Source organism: Sinocyclocheilus rhinocerous, unplaced genomic scaffold (assembly GCF_001515625.1).
Source record: "Sinocyclocheilus rhinocerous isolate Xijiao unplaced genomic scaffold, SAMN03320098_v1.1 scaffold46, whole genome shotgun sequence".
NCBI lineage: Eukaryota > Metazoa > Chordata > Actinopteri > Cypriniformes > Cyprinidae > Sinocyclocheilus > Sinocyclocheilus rhinocerous.
Window position 1 is genome coordinate 32,979 of NW_015633191.1, and position 23,044 is coordinate 56,022.

General features: G+C 39.4%; 2 protein-coding genes across 9 annotated transcripts in view; one reads left to right on the forward strand and one right to left on the reverse strand.

The window, feature by feature from the left end:
• LOC107743819 (GMP reductase 1-like) overlaps window positions 1–7,545 on the forward strand; it is a 14,179-nt gene extending 6,634 nt beyond the window's left edge. Inside the window, exons 2-9 of the mRNA XM_016557233.1 lie at window positions 958–1,077; window positions 1,320–1,403; window positions 2,006–2,179; window positions 2,272–2,353; window positions 2,478–2,584; window positions 6,357–6,399; window positions 6,545–6,704; window positions 6,834–7,545. Coding sequence (XP_016412719.1) covers window positions 958–1,077; window positions 1,320–1,403; window positions 2,006–2,179; window positions 2,272–2,353; window positions 2,478–2,584; window positions 6,357–6,399; window positions 6,545–6,704; window positions 6,834–6,987 — 924 coding nt within the window. The 3' untranslated portion in view covers window positions 6,988–7,545. The remainder of the gene's footprint in view (window positions 1–957; window positions 1,078–1,319; window positions 1,404–2,005; window positions 2,180–2,271; window positions 2,354–2,477; window positions 2,585–6,356; window positions 6,400–6,544; window positions 6,705–6,833) is intronic.
• Window positions 7,546–15,072: 7,527 nt separating this feature from the next.
• The window catches only part of LOC107743820 (ataxin-1-like), a 106,650-nt gene continuing 98,678 nt past the window's right edge, over window positions 15,073–23,044 (reverse strand). For 7 of the 8 annotated variants that reach the window (XM_016557234.1, XM_016557235.1, XM_016557238.1 and 4 more), the window contains 2 exons: window positions 17,359–19,439; window positions 15,073–16,457 (listed from right to left, as the gene is read on the reverse strand). In XM_016557234.1, the coding sequence (XP_016412720.1) occupies window positions 15,897–16,457; window positions 17,359–19,125 (2,328 nt within the window). In that variant the 5' untranslated portion in view covers window positions 19,126–19,439 and the 3' untranslated portion in view covers window positions 15,073–15,896. Of the gene's footprint in view, window positions 16,458–17,358; window positions 19,440–20,052; window positions 20,065–23,044 lie in introns of those variants that run through there. The other variant, XM_016557241.1, reaches the window with a different exon arrangement.

Below are 23,044 nucleotides of genomic sequence, written 5' to 3' on the forward strand. Positions count from 1 at the left end.
GTGTTCTGACAAATAATGCTGACTCACAGCCTGTAAGTATGTTTTCATATTTAAAGGATTTGCCACTGATGATTCAAACGCGAGTTTTGAGTAGTGTAGAGTAGCGCTTGTTGTTTGTCGTTTCTCCGATCACAAATGCAGACATGGTTTTATGTTTACGTGGCGCGATGCAACGCAACGCGTAAGAAGACAGTATAAGTAATTAATCAGTAATTATGTCCCCATAATTACTGTCCCCACTGGATGCAACAAATGCCTCGTTTATAATGGGTTTTATTGGTTTTGTCTCATCGCGCCGGGACACGGCATCACAGACATATGCTGAGGACACCTTAGAGCTAAATCTTGTAAAATGTGCATAATAGGATCCCTTATCTGAATCTTAATATTTATCTGCATGTCCGCATTTCTGCACTAAGGTAATTCTGAGTGGTATACAGACAATTGTCAAGTCACTCAAGCTATTGAAAAATTTTTTGGATGATTCAGAAAAAGAAAAAAAAGTAAATAATATATATATATATATATATATATATATGTGTGTGTGTGTGTGTGTGTTGTGTGTGTGTGTGTATAATAGCATATTACTATTGTTTCTAAAGCATTAAATTGAAATTCTTCTACAAATTGTTTCCGCATATTGTTATATCAGATGCTTAAACATAAAAATATTTGTTATTGCCTAGGAAAATTGTATTTAACATCTGCGAGACATGGAGAATGACCTCCGTTCAGTTGTTACAGTGGATATGGGTCAGTTAGATGGGTCTAAATATATTTTAATTTTAGTGGCAATATATTTGAGTGCATGTTTGAATGGGTTACAGGGACAGGAGAATAGGACAGGATGTTTGGGTTGATTATGGGCCTATCCAATAAAATGAGGCTTTTCAGACTGTCACATGTACTGTTTGTATGTTTGGAAAGTTATTTCCTCTACATGTTTCATTCTTGAAGGTTGACCTGCAGAGGACCTTCACATTCCGGAACTCAAAGCAGACGTACAATGGCATCCCGATCATCGCTGCTAACATGGACACCACCGGCACTTTTGAGATGGCACAGGTGCTCAGCAAGGTGAGTGCTTCTTTAAACAAAGCACAGTAACTGATGAAACACAGTACCTGTATCTTTGCAATATAATCCAGGGAAAGTCTTGTTTTACTATGTTTTATCTCTGTGATTATCAAGATCTCACTGAAACATAATTAGCTGTGTCCTGTTTCCATGCACTGGGATCAAGAGGCTCTTATATTTCTGTCTGTCTCAGTGCCAGACACTCGCTGCCCTCTCAGACGTCTCTCTGCTCTGTCTTTCAGCACACTCTCTTCACAGCCATCCAGAAGCACTACTCCTTGGAAGAGTGGAAGACTTTTGCAGCCAGTCATCCAGAGTGCCTTGAGGTGAAAAGGCAAAAATGACCTTTCTTAATCAAAAGCTGTTTAATTAAGTGGTACAGTCCATCAAAAAACCACATAGCAACAACATATTATAAACCACACAGAACTAGCCACTCTAGCAACTGCCTAGCAATGCCACAGCAATCACATTAAAGGGATAGTGCACCCAAAAATGAAAATTCTGTCATTAATTACTCACCCTCATGTCGTTCCTAAACCATAAGACATTCGTTCATCTTAGGAACACAAATTAAGATATTTTTGATGAAATCCGAGAGCTTTCTGACTCTGCATAGACAGCAGAGTCTATGCAGAGTCAGAACTGACACATTCAAGGCCCAGAAAGGTAGTAAGGACATTGTTAAAATAGTCCATGTGACATGTTCTCTTTCAGGACAGTCTTCCGCCATTATCGAGAGTACCATGATTAACATACATTTAATACAAACACACCACTTGATTTTCCCATTTAAAATGCCTTTTTGATCAGAATAGAATGACAGCAAATTATGCAATGCAACTGGAGTAATATAAATCATACAAAAGCTTTATAGACAGCTCATTTGAATCACTGAAGCCTAAAGCATCTTTCCTCTCATCCTCAGCATGTGGCGGCCAGCTCGGGCAGTGGAGCGGCGGATCTGGAGAAACTGTGCAGCATCCTGGAGGCCATTCCTCTCATCCAGTACATCTGCCTGGACGTGGCCAATGGCTACTCTGAACACTTTGTGGAGTTTGTAAAAAGAGTTCGGGAAAGGTTTCCAAAGCACACCATCATGGTGAGATTTTTGACCAAACAAAACGTAACAAATGCCTAATATTTATTTTGTGTGACCTACAAATGCCATATAAGACAATCTTGGTCATTTAGGCGGGAAATGTGGTGACGGGGGAGATGGTGGAGGAACTCATTCTGTCTGGAGCTGATATTATTAAAGTGGGCATTGGGCCAGGTATCAGATTAGATTTGCCTACACTGTCACACATATGCATTAAATACAATTGTTTTTTAAATTAAATTACATATTACTAAATCTGGAGCTTGTTTATGATGTTTAAAAACACTGTGATCTTCAGGTTCTGTGTGCACCACACGCATTAAGACCGGGGTGGGTTATCCTCAGCTGAGCGCTGTTATCGAGTGTGCTGACTCGGCCCATGGACTGAAGGGACACATCATCTCTGTGAGGCTCTTTAAATGGCTATCACTACTGTTTCCAGAGTGCCTTGAGGCAAAAATGACTTTCTTGCCTTTCTTAATCAAAAGCTGTTTAATTAAGCAGTACAGTCCATCTAGAAACCATATAGCAACATCAAACCACATTAAACACTCTAGCAACTGCCTACTACCAATGCCATACACTCTTAAGAAAAATGGTTCTAGACAGTACCAAAAAAAGGGTTCTTCAGCTTGTAACAATAGCAGAACCCTTTTTGGTGCTACATAGAACCCTTTTTATAGGGTTCCATAAAGAACCATGCTTTGAAAGTTCTATATAGAACCTTAATGGTGTTATAAATAACCTTTTTAATGATGGTTTATTTTAATTAATTAGCATGTTAGTATATTTATATAATTAATATTAGTATTATTAATTTTATTTGTATATATTATTTATTACTATTGTTTTTTTTTTTACCCCTTTAACCTGGTCTTATATCAGATAAAACATCCCAGCAAGGCCTAGCATCCCACCCAGCTATTATCCAAAACACCATAGCAATGCCATAGCAGCAACCAGCCAGAGCAACACCAGAGCAACTGTCACACCGAATAAATTATGTCTGTAATAGCCTTTCAACAGACTAACACGCATTTGATAGGGGAAACCGGTGGGGCGATTGTAACAGTGTTTGTGGGCAATTGTAACTCTGAAAACTCAGCCATATTAACCCACTGTATCTCAAATAAAAGCCAACCTCAAAGTAATCACTTTACTGCTATAGTATCTAATAATGTTACTTAAGATTTTTTTTTTTTTGTTTATGGTTGAAATTCTTTTAGATGTCAGGCATCATATGCATTTAAAAAGTAAAAGTCTATTTCTATTTTTGCAGAAGACTAGACAACTATTCTAGTGTAACTAGATTTTAATTATTTAAAAATATATTTTAATAATTTTAATATATATATATACTGTATATAATAATAAAAAAATATATTTTAAATATATTTTACTCAAATACATTAATCAGCTCATGAGTCAATAACAGTCTTTAATCAAACTTTAATGAAATGGTACAAGATAGACATATTAACAGAATTACTGGATCATGTGGATATAATATTCATTTATTTTTTAAATGCTTTAAAAGCAACAAATTTTTTTAATGTTTAATACTAATAATTTTTAAATGTAGTTTTACATTTAAATATGTTCATTTTCTAACAGACACAGACAAACTAGTTGCGTACACTGGGCCATGTGGCTAGGGGGCAATTGTAACGCAAAGTTACAATTGCCCCTGATATTAGGTTGTTCATGATATTTTTCAATAACCTACAGATAAAATATATATAATGTAGGATATCAGACCGAATCAGACGATCTATGATTTGGTTAAAACATGGTTGAAACCTGAGTTTAAATTTGCAGTCATCTAAACTTTAGACAGCAGAATACTGTACATCCAAAAATACTAGACATCCAAAAAGTAACTTTCATACTTCAAAATCAGTATTTTGTTAAAAACTTCTGCTGAGATTAAATGATTGTGGTGCTCCTTTTTGACAGGCAAAGAGAGAATCCTACTGAGCATGTGCAGATTAAGTGTCATCACTATAGCTGGTTTCTTATTGGAGGAATTGAGTGTTAAAATTGCCCCCGGTCTCCCCTACATACCAATTTTTTATCACAACAAAATGACAGCAAATTAGGCAATGCAACCTGAGTTATATAAAGCATACAAAAGCTTTCTAGACAGCTAATTCATAATTTTCATGTGGTGAATGACAGACGCCATCTTTCCTCTCATCCTCAGCATGTGGCGGCCAGCTCGGGCAGTGGAGCGGCGGATCTGGAGAAACTGTGCAGCATCCTGGAGGCCATTCCTCTCATCCAGTACATCTGCCTGGACGTGGCCAATGGCTACTCTGAACACTTTGTGGAGTTTGTAAAAAGAGTTCGGGAAAGGTTTCCAAAGCACACCATCATGGTGAGATTTTTGCCCAAACATAATATAAAAAATGTCATATCAACAGCAGACAAAAAATATTAATTTATTTTGTGTTTTTTGAAGTAAAAATATCATATAACACATTTTGATCATTTAGGCGGGAAATGTGGTGACAGGGGAGATGGTGGAGGAACTCATTCTGTCTGGAGCTGATATCATTAAAGTGGGCATTGGGCCAGGTATCACATTAGATTTCCCAACACTGTAATACATATTCATAGTAGACAATCATCTTTTAAATGAAATTACATATTACTTAATCTGGAGCACGTTGATTTGAAAACAATGTGAACTTCAGGTTCTGTATGCACCACACGCATTAAGACCGGTGTGGGATATCCTCAGCTGAGCGCTGTTATCGAGTGTGCTGACTCGGCCCATGGACTGAAGGGACACATCATCTCTGTGAGGCTCTTTAAATGGCTATCACTACTGTTAGCATGTTACCATGCTGTAATGCAATGCATGAGACTGAGAGGTGGGAACCCACAAAACAAGGACATCACACTACCACAAGAGGGCAGCATCCTCAATTCAATGCCAGTGTTTCCCTATCTTTTCAGTTTTACCCGCCCCCTCAGAAAGACTAAAAGGCTTCATTAAAGGGGTCATATGATGCTGCTAAAAAGAACATTATTTTGTGTATTTGGTGTAATGAAATGTGTTTATGCGGTTTAAGTTTAAAAAAACACATTATTTTCCACATACTGTACATTATTGTTTCTCCTCTATGCCCCGCCTTTCTGAAACGCGTCGATTTTTACAAAGCTCATCGATCTGAAAAAGCGAGGTGTGCTCTGATTGGCCAGCTATCCAGAGCGTTCTTCCCTTTCACAACGAAACACAGCGTCACACGCGGCGGCGGTCTAGAGTGAGGAACGGCCAGTGAGGAACGGCCGGCGGGCTGAGTGAGAGGAGGCCGGTGAGCTTCAAATTTCCAAAGAGAAAGGAAAAATTGAAATCGCATCATATGACCCCTTTAACACTTAACCAGTTACCAGACTTAGTTCTTTTAGTTCATGCATATTTTTTTGTTAGAATAGTGTTGCAGCGATGACGTGTTTTCATAGGCTAGCCTGTAAATTAGCATCACCCTGGTTCCCTCCACAAGAACCAAATATAATTTTTCCAGTGGCTTTTTAATTTTTGCAAAAACTAATTTCTGTGACCAACAAAAGTTTATGAAAAGTTTGTTTTGTTCATCATGATAATCTTCACAAATGAACACAACTTATTAATTTTGAAGCCTAAATACAATCTCTAGAAATAAAAAGACTGAAGAAATAAAATCCACCAGTAAGCTTTGATTTTGGAACGATGGAACCGGAAGTGCTAAAATGCTTAGTCATTTCTGGGATTTGGCATACAAAAATACGTCATCCCTTTTTTTTTTCTTTTTAAACAAAACAGTCTCCAATAGTGTATTTCTTTAATGCGACACCTGAACTTGTTTGTCATTCACAAGTTTGTCATTAACAGTTCTGGGAGCAATCTTGGAGAAACTTTCTGGAGAAAGACATAACAGTTAATTTATTTATAACTGAAAACCAATTAACTTGTCTTTAACAAGTTTAACAGTTTTTGTTGTTGTTTTGTTTTCACATTTCTATCAACTCATGCATTTTCTGGGATTTGAATCCATGAGCTACAGTATGCATCGCTATCACCATACTTTACCATATGAGCCATAGGAATGCTTTGCAACTGTGCTGTATCTTATATGACTTTATGTAACTATAGGAGTTTGTAGTAAAGCTTTTTTTTTTTTTTGTCTTCTAGGACGGAGGCTGCAGTTGCCCTGGAGATGTTGCTAAAGCTTTTGGTGAATTCATTTTTTTTTATGTTTCCAACATCTCTAATGATATATAATTTTACTGTTCCTGTACCATTTAAAAAATGCTATTATATGTATTGTTGTCGAACTAGGTATAAAGTATTAATGTATCTAATAATGAATTTTACGTTAGGTGCTGGGGCAGATTTTGTCATGTTGGGAGGAATGTTAGCAGGACATGATCAATGTGCTGGTGAACTCATTGAGAAAGATGGCAAAAAGTTCAAGCTGTTTTATGGGATGAGTTCAGACACTGCCATGAAGAAGTATGTCGGAGGGGTAGCAGAGTACAGGTGAGGATGTTTTCATACATTTATAGGGCACATTTAAGGCTATACATTTTGGGATTTAAGTGCATTTGCTACAAAAAATAACTGTGATACTGCAGGGCATCTAATGTAGATCTGTTTATGTGATTTCAGGGCATCAGAGGGCAGGACGGTCCAGGTGCCCTACAAAGGTGACGTGGAAAACACCATCAGGGACATCTTGGGCAGCTTGCATGTTAGTGGAGAATTTACACACCAGCAGAGAAAATTCTCTGCCACATTAAGATCTAGTCCCTGCGTGTTGTAACTTTGAGTTGATTTGAGCAGCGAGTGGTGCAATGTGTACTGTTGTGGACAATTTCTGCTGGCCTGCTTCCTTTGTGATTGTACAGAGGGTGTGGTGGGATGTCATATCAGACCAGAGGAATGTGAAAACTGCTGCACCTCATTTCTTCAACATGCCTTGTGCAGTTTAGATGAGATAGAAAATACTTTATTAAATGTATTACGAGTAAAACATTACATATGGAGGAATAAACATCTGAACAAGAAATGTGTTTTTTTATGCCTTAAATTGCTTTATTATTATTATTATTTTGCAATAATGACTGGCTGACTGTATGGAACTATAATATGCTAAGAAAAAATGGTCCATTACAACAAACAAAACAATCAGCCTATACACTACGGTAATAGAAATACTGATGTCCTCTCAGGTAATAGGCTATTTTACTACAGTTGATAACTGAAAAGCGAGATGGCATCAATTGAGTTTGTATGAAACGAGAGATAATGGACTTGGTTCCGAAAGTATTTTTACCATTAATTTTTCACATAAGGATTTTTTTAAAACTCTTTGTTAAAGAGTTATAAAACATGAACCAAACCAACCAGCTACGATGTCAATCACAACATTACAAACTTTGATTTGAAGTAAAAAAGTACTTGAAAATCAGATGAAAAAAAAAAGGCAAAGGTACAAGACTGAGAACGGTTTTACTGAGGGGAAAGAAATACAATCACATGAAGCATTGCAAATGCAATAAAAAAAGAAAAAAAGAAATATAAACTATTGATTTAAAGATGTTGATTATGTATACAGAAACAACACTTTATGTTTATTGTAAAATATGCATATTATTCATACAAATATTTTAGTTTGAGAGCATAGGGAGACTGATTTGCATTGCTTCATGGGAGTGGGTGGGGGCTAAAGTTTTTTGTTTTTTCTGAATTATTAAAAAATAGTAAGTTGAAATAATGCAGGCTGATAGTTTGAATAAAAGTAGGGTGACCATACATCCACAAAAACATATAATATCGATTAACCACCTCATAGCTCACAGTAGGTCTGTCTTTAATGGTTTATAAATTGTTAAAAAGGAATTGGATTTTTACTCCCGGAACTCGACTGTTGCACTTTATTAGGAACCCAAGCGAATCCCATTGGCTCAAGCATGATAGTGTAATTCATATTTTTTCATTAAATGTGTATATTCAGACTTTTATACTCAACTTACCTTCTTTTTAAATTACTGTACTGTGGTTAAAACGAAATGGTAAACACAAGTACAGACAAGCAGACAGCGCTGAATCAGTCTGGCTTATTGTATCGGTCATAACTGTTTCCCACAGTCAAGTGTGGGTTTGATGGTGTCTGATAAAATCTCAATGTCTTCCATCTACACTTTTTCAAATGAATGATCCAGCCCGGAACAGAAGCGAATACTCAAGGCCGCCACCTCCTCCAACACCCACACTCCATTAACTAGGTGCACTGAAGCCAAAGAAGCCTGTGGAATACCTCTGTGTGCAATTGCTTGCGAGTATAGCTTCATGTCTGTCTGTGAAATATGCCCACTGTATCTGACCTTTGAAATCCCATTCTCACAATTCACAAACTCCAAAAAGGGTGCAGTTTGCAATTGGCACTGTAATTTTTATTAGTACGTGTATACTGCAACAATAAACTTGTACTGGTATACAGACAATTTCTTTTTTAAACAAATTTGTTCACAACCTGAATCAAATATTGTTTTGTTCAGAATAATGAAATAAGTTCTAACTAGAAAACCGGCAAGCACCATCAAAGAAAGGGACAAAAAAATCCAAGAAACAACGTGAGTGTATCCTACAAATAGACACACCACAATTAGAAAATAGAATTTCAATTCAAATTTTTTTATATTCGTTTTCTTTAAAAAAAAAAGCTAGTGCAAGTACAATATTTTTGCACAACTTACAGAGTATGCACGCATATGGAAATAAAATGAACCAAAAGAAAAAAAAATTGCCTTTCACAATGATTTCCTACCTAGGGATTTATATTTTTTATATGTAGTTTCCTTTCTAAATAAGGTGCAAAACACTACTTCCTCTCCCAACAACCATCTCTTGCTACTGGCCAGACTCCTCTGATACAATTCCAAGAAAACAGAACCTCAGGACTGGATGCAACATTCAATTTTTCTTTAACAGTCTCGCTAAACATTTCTGCGTGGTGTCTTACATACTATAGGTCCAGTAAATCCATAGCACTGAAGCTATGGAGAAAACAACAACACTGACAATATGGCAACCTGCCTCTACCGAGTCAAACAGTAGGTAAAGGTCCAATCCGGAGGTTTTATGATCATGGATCTTTCTGCCCAATGGCAAGTGAAAAAAGAAACTAGACACAGCTTCCATTTCCCTTCCAATGGAAGACTTCAAATCTCTTTATGACAAGACCTGTAACACCTCTAGTCCAGCAAGCCTGGGGTATTACTGCTATATCTGAACCCACTTCTTCCTGAGGAATGACCAATGGCTTCCTGTATATCACAAAATACATCTTAAAGGAACACTCCCCTATTTTTGAAAATAGGCTCATTTTGCAACTCCCCTAGAATTAAACAGTTGAGTTTTACCGTTTTCAAATCCATTCAGCCGATCTCCGGGTCTGGCGGTAGCACTTTTAGCTGTAGCTTAGCATAGATCATTGAATCTGATTAGACCGTTAGCATCTCGCTCAAAAATGACCAAAGAGTTTCTAGAGTTTCAAGAGTTTTCTTAGTACACGATGTAACTAAGCTAAGCTAAAAGTGCTAACGCCAGACCCGGAGATCGGCTGAATGGATTTGAAAACGGTAAATCTCAACTGTTTAAAGTTGGGAGAGTTGGAAAATGAGCCTATTTTCAAAAATAGTGGAGTGTTCCTTTAACATTTCATTCTCAAAAGGGAAAAAAAAAAAAAAAGGTGGCTGGACATGCGTGCACATTTAATGATAACCAAACGCTGTTCACCTGACAAGGAGTACATAGTGTTATTCACCTCCGGCTAATAGTTTGTGTATCTGACCTCAGCTTTAAAATCTCGAGGCGATTATTCAGAGTGCTGAGAAACTACCTTCACTGTTCATTCCGAATCCAATTTACACAAAACATACTTGGAAATGACTGACAATTTAAAATTAGGCCTAAAAAGATTTTACAGCGTACAATTTTACAGAGACATCTTATTAAGCATTCATTGGCAAGAAATCCAGAATTACAAAATGACCTTTTTTCTTGAAGATATGTTATCTCGAGATTGTAGTTGTACAAATTCTGAAGGATAAATACACACGTTACGAGGCTGTCGATTGCTATGCGTGAAGGTGACATCGGGGATGTGAAAACAGCATCTGTACACAAGTCGGTTCAGGCCTGTGATGGTCAGTGCGTCCCTGGCGTTTAGTTCTCAGAGGTTAACCAGGGTTGAGTGTCCAGTTCAACCTAACAGTGACAAATACTCCTCAGGATTCATCAGAGGATGGTTGCACGAGTCTCTTTCCTGCGCCCAGCTGGATGAGGGTGACAGAACACAGGATGTACCTCTCTCTCTGAGGAAGCGTTTGTCAGTTTACCAGCTCACCAAAACGATGTAAGAGACGAGGGCCGGCCTCCTTTTTTAAGGAGTGTGCACTGTTTTCACTATCCAGCACTGATCTAGCTAAATGCTCATATATCAACTATAGAATTAACAATAAGACTAGTTACAATACCCATATCAAGCAGCCCATACATCAGTTAGTTAGGGTGAAACAAAACCATAATGTGGGCCTGTAGAAGATTCTCAGCCTGAGGTTATTAATCCAGCGGTTTGGACAATTGACAAGATGTCAAACAACAGTCAAGTTGAACAGAGAAGTCCTGACTGATTTTACAACTGATTTCAAAGAAAAGCAAGCTAAAAATAAAAGTTTTTTTTTTCAATGAGCCACAATAAAAGAAAAGAAAATCTTTTGATTTATTTTTCAAACGGCTGAAACTCACAATCCAACATTCGTCTTTTTTGTCATTTGTGCCAGAGAAATTAAAGTAAAAACAAGGAAATTGCCAGCGGTGCTCCTCTTATGAGAGAGAGAGCTGTCACAGAGCCGCTCGAAAACTCTTAAAAACATTCATTAAAACACTTTCTCTTGTCTCCTTCCATGATAAAAGAGTGCTACAGAGGAGACCGAAGCAAAAGTACAAAGTCCAAAGTACATGAAGCAAGGTCAAATATAGAACCAACATGAAAATAAAACAACTAAAACCGAACGATGGTGTTCGAGCACACATCAGTACAACAAAAAGTAAAGTCATCTCAGGTTCGTAGAGGACCATTCCAACTTTATTTCAACTCTCTGTCCTCGTCGTCTCAGCCCGTTGGACCCAGGAACGGGCCGAGACGGAGGGAATTCGTATCGGAGAGGGAGAAACTGCGATGACAACAAAATCTCACCCTATCTTCCTTGGGATTAGAAAGTGCTGAAACAGTATTATCAAGTCTATCTATTCTATAAACGACAAAAAAAATGTGCATTTTGTTTTAGTTTGTTTCTATAAAAGTGGTCCCCACTTTGATGAGGTCGATGAATCATTTCTCAGTCTTTTTTCAGTATCTTGCATGTGTGAGGACCTGGGCTTGTGACGTCAGAGGGACAACAGGCAGACGGACAGACAGCTTGTGATGCGGACAAACAGACCGATACAGACGGTTACGACAGAGTGTGTTAGGAAGGCCTCATATGGTGTAGCACACCTATTTCTCATCCCTGAGTAAGCCCAAGGAAAGATTTTGACCTTTAACAGAAAAGCAAATGATGTTGTCATAACGTCAGTGACAGCAAACTCACCCTCTGCCAAAGAGAATGAAACACACTGATGGGGGGGAAAAAAAGCAAAAATGTGCAAAAAATTATATATCAGGGGTTCACTACAAAGTGAAAACACAATATTTGCCATATTTACTCACAAACAGCAAAATAAAATCATAAAACCCACAGGCTACAGATGGTTTTAAACAAACAATACAATTTAAGGGAGAAGGTATATGAATGGAAACCACAGAAACAGTGCTATATACAGATGGCACGAACTGTTACGAGTGTAACATGTCATACTTAAACAGAAGAAGAGTTTAGAACATCATCAGTGGGGTTTAAGTTTTTAAATGACATTGATGCTAAAAAAATAGGTGTCAAAACAGTGGCCGCCACTTTTAATGTTCTCTTATTTTTCTCGTCTCTCAGCACTGGAGGTCAAAAGAGACTATCACTATCAGCACAATAAACCAGCTGTACCATGTGCATCTTTTATTCTCTTTGTTTGTGATGACCATCAAATGTGACAGCACAGAACATCTGTGATGTTTCATTCATTCAGGTCATTGCACGTCAAAGCATGTTTAACTCATCTGCAATTGGACTTATTCCTCAATATTTGAGAAGCAATCAGTGACATGGACGCTCAGATTAATGTCAGAACGTCTTCAAGTCCAAATGCAAAAAAAAAAAAAAAAAAAACATACCTGGAATTGAACATTTAAACTTGCTTGTCTCCTGGTACATAACAAGTGACACTTCAAGTCAAGGTGAATCAATATCGACCCTATTTACCGTATTGGCCCCGAATATAAGACGACCCCCCTTTTTCCAGATGTACCTTTTGGAAAAAGGCTTTTTAAAAACCAAATCTTGTTTCTCAGTAAAACACATTTTGTCTTCAATTATTTTCATATTGCATATTTTTCCTATTTTAATCGGCTAGGAGGGGACAGACTCTGTCACTGCATATGAATTTACATTTTCCCCTGAAGTTACTGAGGGCTGGCTGTGCAAACCGCAAATCAACCTAAAGAGGATAAAAACAGCTTGCTGAGGTCGAACAGAAGGTCTGGCGTTGATGTCCGGTTCTGTATTTTTATTTTTTTGGTTCAGCACTAGAGACTAAGTGTTATTGCTACGTGCCGTTGTTTGGAATGCTTCTCGTGTGTACGTGGAACCGCACTGTGCAACCAGAAGGAGGCAGACTGTAAAATGATCGAAGCAATGAGCGACATCAAAAACACTGATCATTACATGAAGAGAATGACAGCAGCGAAAGATCAGAGAAACAAAACAAATGCGAGACTGATTCGCCATTGACAGTCGTGTTGTTGGGGTGGTTCAATGGACAAACAATATCACATCTTATTTCTACCTTTTGGCCCAAAATAAATGTTGAACACAACGAAAATATCAAGTTTGATTGGTTAAAGCAGATACATCCACACAAGTAAAACTCAAACATGCACACTTTGAGGGGACAGATGGAAAATGTCATGTCAAATGGAAAAAAAAAAAAAATGCACGGTTGTGGTGTTGATCTGAGAAACCCTGTTTTATTATAAAAAAAAATAAAGCATTTTCAAATTGTATATGGGGTGCATTCACCCACCAACCCTCCACCACTCATTAAATCCATCCATGCATCTTTTATTCTGTACTACCACCCATCCTCCTGCCAGATCTTCACCTACCCAAGCTAACTTGAGGGTGGCCACTGAAAGGACTTAACAACTATGCAGGCTACAGGCTATGACTTCATCCACCCCTATGAAGCGAACACCTTAACGCAGCACAATGCACAATCCTACTTCTATGTGTTTGTGTGTGATTCAAACCCCCTGAATAGGGGCTTCCTGATTTTCCTAATGAAAATGAACCCAACTGACCTGCTAACCAGCAAACTTGTCAAGAAACTGCTACATTTCAGTAAAAATTCGGTTTTCGGCCCTGTCCTGTGCTGGCAGAAAACAAAATAAATCATGTTACTATCTCTCCAAATGTGCAAATTGCAATATTCTTTTAAGTAGAACTTAAATATCTATTTATAATATGTGTGGTATGTACACACACACACACATATACACTTGCACGCACACAAACACACACTCACGCACGCACGCTCACAAATATACTACAGATCACTGAAATTACTACATGACTGCTTTCACATACGTTCGATGAGTCAGCGTCTTGGGGGACGGGACTAAAAACGTGCTCATGTAGTCTTGCGCTCTCATACAGTAAGATAGATATAGCATATGCAGTTCTATACATGTTAATGTACAAAAAATACATGACATAATTCAACATGATTGAAATTACCATAACCGTGTACGTGTTTATGTGTGTTTAAGCCCGTGCGCAAACGCACACGGACTCGCATGCGTGCACGACCACATACATCGCTAACAAACTGTTATATGACACCCTTCGATCCTCCGAAGATTTCTGTAGCCAGAGTTTCTCACTTTCACTTTGTCTCTCATATCTCTCGTAAATATATAAACAGTCTCTGTACTTAATTCCACCTGCATTCCCACTTTCATACAACTCTTTTTGCTTTAAATAACTTAAATGGCAGTTGTTTCCGGGCCATGGCCTCTTGTGCCCGTCTTTACTCAAGCTGTCAGATTGCTTGAGAAGGCTAAGCCAATCATACACAATGAAAAAAGTGCTTCCTTTAAAGCAGTCCTTTTAGATCTCATTGTTTTCTTTTATCACTTGTTACATTCATCCCTTCACAGTGACCCTTGTGAGCCATCACCATACCACAGAGTGCCATACAACATCCAATTCATGATACAGCATACAGTACTGTGTTGAAAATAGTAGTAGCAATAATAATAATAAAAATGATAGTAATAATTTATATAATAATAATAATTTGACTCATTTGATTGAAACTACTATCAGCTAGTGAGCATGACAGGTGTGCTAGGTAAGTGCTTCAAGACAACACTCATCTCATCCTTCTCAGACAACTTTCACTCTCTTTCTTTTGAAAAAAAATCTACTTTCTCTTGTTTGAACAAAAAAACAGGTGAGACTGTACTAAAAACAAGGGACTGGTTGATGTCCTCATTGTTGTTTGTATGCATCAAGATACATCCATGCATATATATATATATATATATATATATAGACAAGAACCCATCTATGTAAAAAAATTACCCCAGATTGCAAGGTTTACACATTCATCACAGAAAAAAAAAAAAAAATTAACAATAAAACTACCCATCATGAAAAATGAGACGGAAAATTAAAACATGCAAAACTACAAAAATAATCAAATAAAAGGTTAGACAGTTGTATATATAAAAATAGACTTGTTCTTCTTCCCTGTTTTAAATGATAGTTTCGTCTTTCTGAGGAGCAAATGGCATCGCTCAATGACATCATCTTTCTTGGCCTGTACCTTAGTATTTGGAAACCTCTTCTTGCATTTCAATAAATGTTAATATAATCTAAGCTAGTCTAACTGCGCTGACGATACTGCTCTACATTGTTAGCACTGATTTGGAGTTTTAGTTTTTTTTAGTCACAGTTAAACAAGATGGCTGACATCATGTAAACTCCTGCAACCAGTGGAGGAGTGATTTCCATTCTGCCACCATTAGCAATGTTATTCACACCAGTTGTTCATCTTCCCTTACTAACATTTTCAGGTTCACTCAGCAGGTGAATGTTTTAATTGCCACTAGGTGTAGATAAACCAGGTTTGTCGGTGCTAAAAAAAAAAGTAGAGGATGTTGTAGGTGAGAGACTAGCGAGACGTCTTAGCCTTGTTAGCTGTGACTGATTGTGTATACTGAAGCCTTCAGGATATCATGCAGTGCTCAGCTATCTCACGACCTTCCCACCTTGAACTACATCCACCCTGAATTTGACCAATCAAATGAATTGCACCAGTTGCCTTTGTAATATTGAATGCATCTATTACAATGTTAGAAGTGATAATGTACATACTGAGTAATTTAGCCTTTAGGTAATGTAATCTGGATAGAAAATGAAATCAGAACTCAAATTAAAAAAGAAAAAAAAAAGAACCTAAAACATTCTGAGGGCAAATTTTGCTTTTACAATATGACAGTCCAATGCGCATTCACTTTCCAATATTTGATCTGCCTTCGATACTGATTTTAACCTCCTGAGGGATGAAGGAAGGCTTGGGGAACGTTAAAGGAGGCTCTCCTTCAGGATTTTCTACTTTGCGGCCCTCAGGGGCAGACCACCTCCTTTTGCGGCCTGTGGGTTTGCTGCCAGACTCTGATTCAGTGACCGGTGGTGCTTTGCAGATGTCTCTTTCGCCAAACCTCAGTTCTCCATTCTCTCTATTGCCTTGACCGCCTCCTCCTCCCTGATCTCCACACTGCCCAAGTCCATTTTCCTTTTCTGTGTGCCGAACACCCCCTCGCACGTCGCTTGAGAGTGCTTTGGGTGATTTAAGGGGTGGACCGAGGGTAGGCGCATCCAAGGCTTGCCCCTGGCTCTTCTTGATGGAGCCATTCCTCAGGTTCTTCAGGGTGAGGGAGATGCAGACGTCGCCTACTGAAAGCTTGGTGCATGGCAACTCGAGCAGCTGGGTTGTCCGTTCTGGACAACATGATGACCAGCCCTGGCCGAACACGAAGAAAGGATACTCTACTAGCACCTCCACGCTGACCTGTGAGAGAAAAAGGAAGGCAAAAAGAGAGGACATTAAATACATACAGTAGAAGTCATGCACAAATGCCTGATGATATGAATGAATGCCTTTGCTAAATAGCATCTGTTAATCAGCGCCTCTCAAAATGACAGACTTTAGAACTGCTTTCAAGTGGGTGGCCCCATCTCAAATCCCAGACAAATGAAGCAGATTTTTTATACAGCCCACTCACAGTACAACAGAAGGAAGCAGAAATAAGGAATGACTCAATTCTGCCAGTGAATCCCACACAAACTAAACAAAGATGCCATAGGGACAGCCAGGGGAGGGATTATGGAACAGGGAGATTATTTCAGCTGCCAATTTACCCCACATCTAGTACTAGTTACACTGATTGAGTGCAGGTGGAGTTCATATAGGAGGACAGTCACACCCTCACAGCTTTTAAAATATATATATAATGACTACCATATGGTTATTCAAACTGATGATGAAAATGCATGAAAGATGTAACAAAGTAAAGAAAGATCCCTGGGCATTTGTAAAAGGCGCAAATATTTTTTTGCCAATGAGCATTGTTAAATATGAAATTAAATTAGTCATCTTTGGATTCCATTTGCATATTATCAAACTACCTTTGAGGGACAAAATTTGCCAAGTTATTTCCACTGTAATCCTCTTTAGATAGCAGGATTTAACTGACTGTAACTGGTATTCTAATGTAAATGATAACCTTAAAATATGTACTGTATATAGCCAATAATAAACACTAAAAAATTATGCAGTATATACATACTTATGAAAATTAGACAAACCATTGAAATACTCATACTACAAGTGGCGTGAAACAACCAGCACTGTACAAGAAATGTCATTAAACATTCTACATCAAGAGTGAAGCAAGAACATATTATCCCACCTGTGAGTGATGCTCTCCTACAGCAAACTGTATAATAGCAAAGTTAGGTGTATGACTGCTGTCGATGCGCTCTACAGTGCTGGAGTCAATCTTCAGCTCATTGCTGATCTCAGCACTCTGAATGAAATCCTCTGTCTTCAGGTCCTCCACCCGCTTCAATTCCCCATCTGCCAACTGGATGATGGAGCCCTTGGTGAAGTAAGGGGGCAGTGAAGGGGCTGAGGGTGGCGGTGGAGTCGTCAGCAGGCCAGCAGGGGCCGGAACCACAGGCAGATGCAACTGGGCTTGAAACACATCTGCGGCAGGGTGAGGGTATGTCTCTACTTTTGGGGCCGTTGAGGTGACGAAAGTATGGGGTAGTGCTGCAGGCAAGAGTGGTGTGGTCGATGTAGCAGTAGCTTCAGTTCCACTCACTGGGATGATGACCGGTTGAGTTCCAGGGATGACCAGGTGCTGGGGTAGGCTGGTGTGATAGCTGAGAGGTTGCTGGTGCCCTGTGCCGGCAATGTAACCAATGATGGGGTGCTGGGCAGAGTAGAAATTGGTGGAGGGGAGGCCCAGGGAGAGTGACTCTGTGGTGTTATGTGTGGTCTGGATGACTGCATGAGGAGACAGTGTGGTAGCCACCCCCTTCAAACTGTCCACAGGTGGAGGGGGAGGAGGAAATGGGAGGGAGGCTGAGGAGGAGGAACTACGGGACACAGGTTTGCCTGCGCAAATCCCTCCTTTCTCAGAGTGGGATGTTAGGGGAGGCAGCTTGTCAGGTGTACCACCGGAGCTATGACTGTTGGGTACCAGCACCAACGAGGTCCGCATGGTTGCGCTGTCCTGCGTATATTCGGCAGGGAGCACCACATGCCGAGCCTCATAGTGACGTGGGCTCTGCTGCTGGTGGATCTGGTGCTGTTGAGTAGAGGAACCCCCTTTGGCAGTGCTGCCCTGCTTCCCTGCACTAGATTCGGGAGATGGACCAAAGCGTCTGTCCTTCTCTAGCTCTCCATTCAGCACCTCCCTGGGCCTTGTCTCCTCCCTCTTGGGTAAAGGTCCATCTGTGTACTGAATTAAGACTGGCGAGTGGCCACTGATGGGGAGAGTGTGGTGAGAGTGTAAGTGTAGAGGCAAGTGAGCATGGGGGGACGGAGCAGTCCGAGGAGATACGCTTAGAGGAGAACCAGCAATTTGGATGTATTGGGTGGAGTGGGGCAAAGAGGTGTTGTCAGTTGTGACCAGCCCTGTAGGATGACCCAATTGGTGGTGCTGGTCAATTTTGGATGCAGGAGAACTGTAGATGCTGGAATAAGCCTCACGTTGTATGGTACTGGTGGCAGCCAAAGGGGGAACTAGAGGTGAGATGTAGCCAGCATATGGTGCAGGGTACGGAGAGCTGATGAAGTGAAGATTATGAGCCAGGGGTGTGTACTGGATGGTGCCAGCATGCTGAGAGAGGGGTGACGTGTACACTGCAGGTATGGTGGTCACTGCAGTGGGAGATCTGGTTAAGTGCATGGACGAGGGATGTGTGCTCTCAGCTGTGGCTAACAATGGTTTGTACTGAGGCCCATCGGGCTCTGAGGAGGTGCTGGTGTGCTGCCGCCCTCTGTCATGTCCGCTTGCCAGACTGGCAAGCCAGGCCAGGTTCCCTGAACGATGGCTCTCATTGGCAGGCGCCATCACCATGGGCCTCACCTCTGAGGGCAGAGTGCTTGCTGGGATTTCACGCTTCTTTGGGGGCAGGCATTCATTGCTCCGCTCCTGGTTTGACTTCATGGTGTCTGAGAATCTTGTACCACTCTTTCTGGATGTTTCTTCCCTGTCTTTTTTGGCTCTTTTCCTCTCCCTCTTGGTCTCTGTTTGTATTGCTAACAGAGTGTGCCGTCCCACTGACTGGCTCGGAGCAAAGATGGGGATGGGTTAGAGAGGAGAGTGGTGGTGTGAGGGGATGTATTCTGTGCCTAAGGTCGGATGGACACAGATTTCAGTCTTAAGCAATGGAAGTCACACCTGCTGTGGGAGAGCGGTCCATGCAATTCATGTGGAATCATTTCCCTCTGAGAGTGAGTCTCCAGGACTGCAGGAAGAACCTGAAAAATAAACACATGCGTCATTAAGGTTATTTCTGTTTTGGAAACGGCTCAATGGAAAGAAGTCATATAAACTCTGACAAGACACTTCAAAATGAAAGGCTAGTTCAGTGCATTCAATAGCTTTGTAAAATATCACTGTACATGTGATTGGGCATCAGTGTCAGTGGATAGCACTCATAGTTTGTGTGTGTTTGGAATATGTAAGTGGACCCCCTGTAGGGCGAGATGGAACAGACATTGTGAGCATCATTAATAATGAACCGGCACTCTGCACTCAAGACTTATTTGAAGCCAGTAACACATTCACCGTCATGCAACACACAATCACAAATTAGACTGGGAGGCTTATCTACTACAATGTGAAAACAAAGTGTGTTTCTATGGCATAATGAAGCTAGACTTGAATGGACAAAGTACTTCAGCACACAAGGCTTAAGTAACACCAAACAAAAAGAAACAATGGAAACAGAGCAAGTCACATCTATGCAAGATTACAAACACAAATGTTTTTTTCTTTGGAATAACATGCACTAAGGCAGTGGTTCTCTCAGTTCCGGTCCTCGCGTACCACCGCTCTGCATATTTTGCATGTCTCTCTTATTTAACACACCTGATTCAGTTAACCGGCTCGTTAGAAGAGAGCTCCATGCATGTACTGTGTTCCGATTGACATGGTCCCTACACAGTGTTCATTGCTCCCTACTCTCTGAGCACGGGAAATCCGTGGTAGTTTACTTTACTTCGGAACATTCATTCACAGATTTGCGCTATGCCACTGCCTGCAGCATCTTCACACACAGAAGAAACTTGTTAGAGAAGTGTGACCTAATATACCTCTGTAAATAAATACAATTTAAATTCACATCTCGCACACTTTAATGCCCTTTGAATGTAACATATACGCTCCCTTCGAACTGGAATCATGGCGGAATATCCTGTGATGCCCACTTTGCAAGGCCCTTTTGGTCGAATAGAACAAACATCTGAAGTGATAAGAGATACAAAATGTGCAGAGCGGTGGTACACGAAGACTGGAATTGAGAACCACTGCACTAATGAATTGTGCATACGTGTATTAGGAAGATACAACTGTCTATTTCAATTTGACGTTGACTTTAAAAGCTCTCCATCAAAGCAGGAAACCAGTGTCTCATTTTCCTCTCCCTCCTACTCCAGAGTGTATGGGGAGACACGTGACGAAACAGTGATGCTGTGCAGTGTTATGGCTTGTTTGACATTTCTCCCTGAGCTCTATTGATTGAACCCATTCAGCTGCGTCTGTTGTCCAGCACTGGTGGGAGGGTGGTTTTGCATGATAAACAGGCCCTGATGATTTAACAAGTGTTGCAGTGCTATAAAAGAGCAGGCCAATTCTGAGGTAAGGGGTACCCACCCTTTAAGCCGGTCTGTATAGTGGCTTACTTTTCATGTGTATGGAACACTTACACAAAGGTAACAAAATGTACTGTAGTATCACTATGGTATTATGGATATGTACAATGCTAGTATCATTGACATGGCCCCATGGTAATATTTTGTAGTATTAGAATATTACATTTGCAAAAACAAACAAACAAACAAACAAACAAACAACCAGAAAGTACCATAGTATAACCATATCTTTTGGAATTTGGACATGTAGTAGCAGTTCATAGACGTACCTTGGAGTACCAGGTATCAGATGATAAAACCATGAGACTAAAATTAATGTACCATGGTATTCCCATGTGATAACATCATTACACCGTGGTGTTTTGCACATACACCATGGGAACACTATGCTTGTGTGGACATGGCGATACTATGTTGAAATTTGTATCATGAAGAACCAGGGAAATACCTTAGTATACTGTACAAATATGGTAATCATGGTATTACCATCTCATACAATTACTATATCTCTATAGTGTGCCTGTCAAGCTTCACATCCTCAGACAATGCTTTAAAATTAGACACAATAAGAAACCATACAATACTGATTGTTTTTTATGTTCAAAGGTTATGTTTAGGTTCACAATGGTCATGTCATCACTTAAAGCCGACACAACAGCCCTCAGCTGATTACAAACAGCAGAAACATGTCCTCTCTGTTTGCTAAGTCAAAGTAGTGTAGAAAGGTTACGCAACAGCTGAGCACTATTGATTGACAGCTATAGATATCGAGCAGGGTGTTTATTCTCAGCACTCTCTCAATCAGTGTTTCCTGCCTCTTTTTTTCTTTTTCTTTTTTACATTTCATCCCCCCATCCGTTACTCGCCCATTCCTTCCCTTTGGCTCATATATAATTTCATCTCTCTTTGTATTGCCCCCAATCTCTCTTCTAAGTCTTTTTCTTTTACCATAATTTGCATCAGACAAGGGCAATCAAGCATGTTAATAACCCAATTATCATAATCATTTTAATTAATGATTTACGTAATCATGCATGGTAGATGACAATATTATCCAGATGGTATTATAACTTACTCTAAAGGCAATTCTAGAGGTTTGAACTGGTCTCTTCCAGGTCCTTGAATGCTTGCAGTGAAATAAACCCTTTATGATGGGATTATATTTGAAAAATTATTTAAATGGTAATCAGTGGTTCATTGCTCCCAGTTTGATGTACGATCTACATCTCGATTTCATCTCTACACGCAAGAGCATATGATATATGCTTCACATGAATCAAAGCACACCCAAAGACACTCTCTGCATCTGAATATGCATACTTCCCAACTACACAGTATGCAGAATTCAGAACATCAAATGAGTATGAATAAGATATGAAAACGGGGGTGTGGGGGGAAGACATGGAGAGAACTATGAGTTGGGCAGCTTTTTTCTTGTTTAATTACTACAGGTATCAAGAAAATTCCCTGTAGTTAAATTACACTTAATTATTTACTTGTTTAAACACCTCAGTACAATTTATGGTTGTTGAAATTACTGTTACTGTTATTATTAAGAAAATACAGATAAAAGGACAATGCCACCATGGCACATGTAGTATTTCCAAGAATGTACTGATGCTACACATCTGCATTCTTGGAGAACGCACTTCATCAGCGATTGAGAAGTCAGTTATTTGAATTCAATATTGCGCTTTGTTTCTATGGACAGAACAGAAGCTGTACCTTTCAAAAAAAAAAAAAAATTCCTACGAGGTCAGAGATATAGCCTTGTTGGCAAAAAAATAAAACAAAAGAACCAAAATAAATAAATAAATATAATATAAGATAAATAATGAAGTTAGATATAATATAGTGTACAAATCAGAGATATTTGAAACAATTTTATCTAGGGATGCACCGATACCGATACTGGTATCGGTATCGGGCCCGATACTGAGCTTTCATAGTTGTGTAAATATGATTTTTGATTTTTGGTTGATTGTAATCCATTAGGCTGCATACCTTTCTATCAAAGTTATCTAACATTATCAAGCTGAATCAACTATTGTTTTTCATCACATATTAATTGAGAAAATACATGGAATATTCCTAATTCTAAAAATGAATTTGTCACCGCAAAACTATTTAAGTGAAATGCGAAAAAAGAAAAAGGTGATTAAAATGTATATTTTACACACACACACACACACACACATATATATATATAT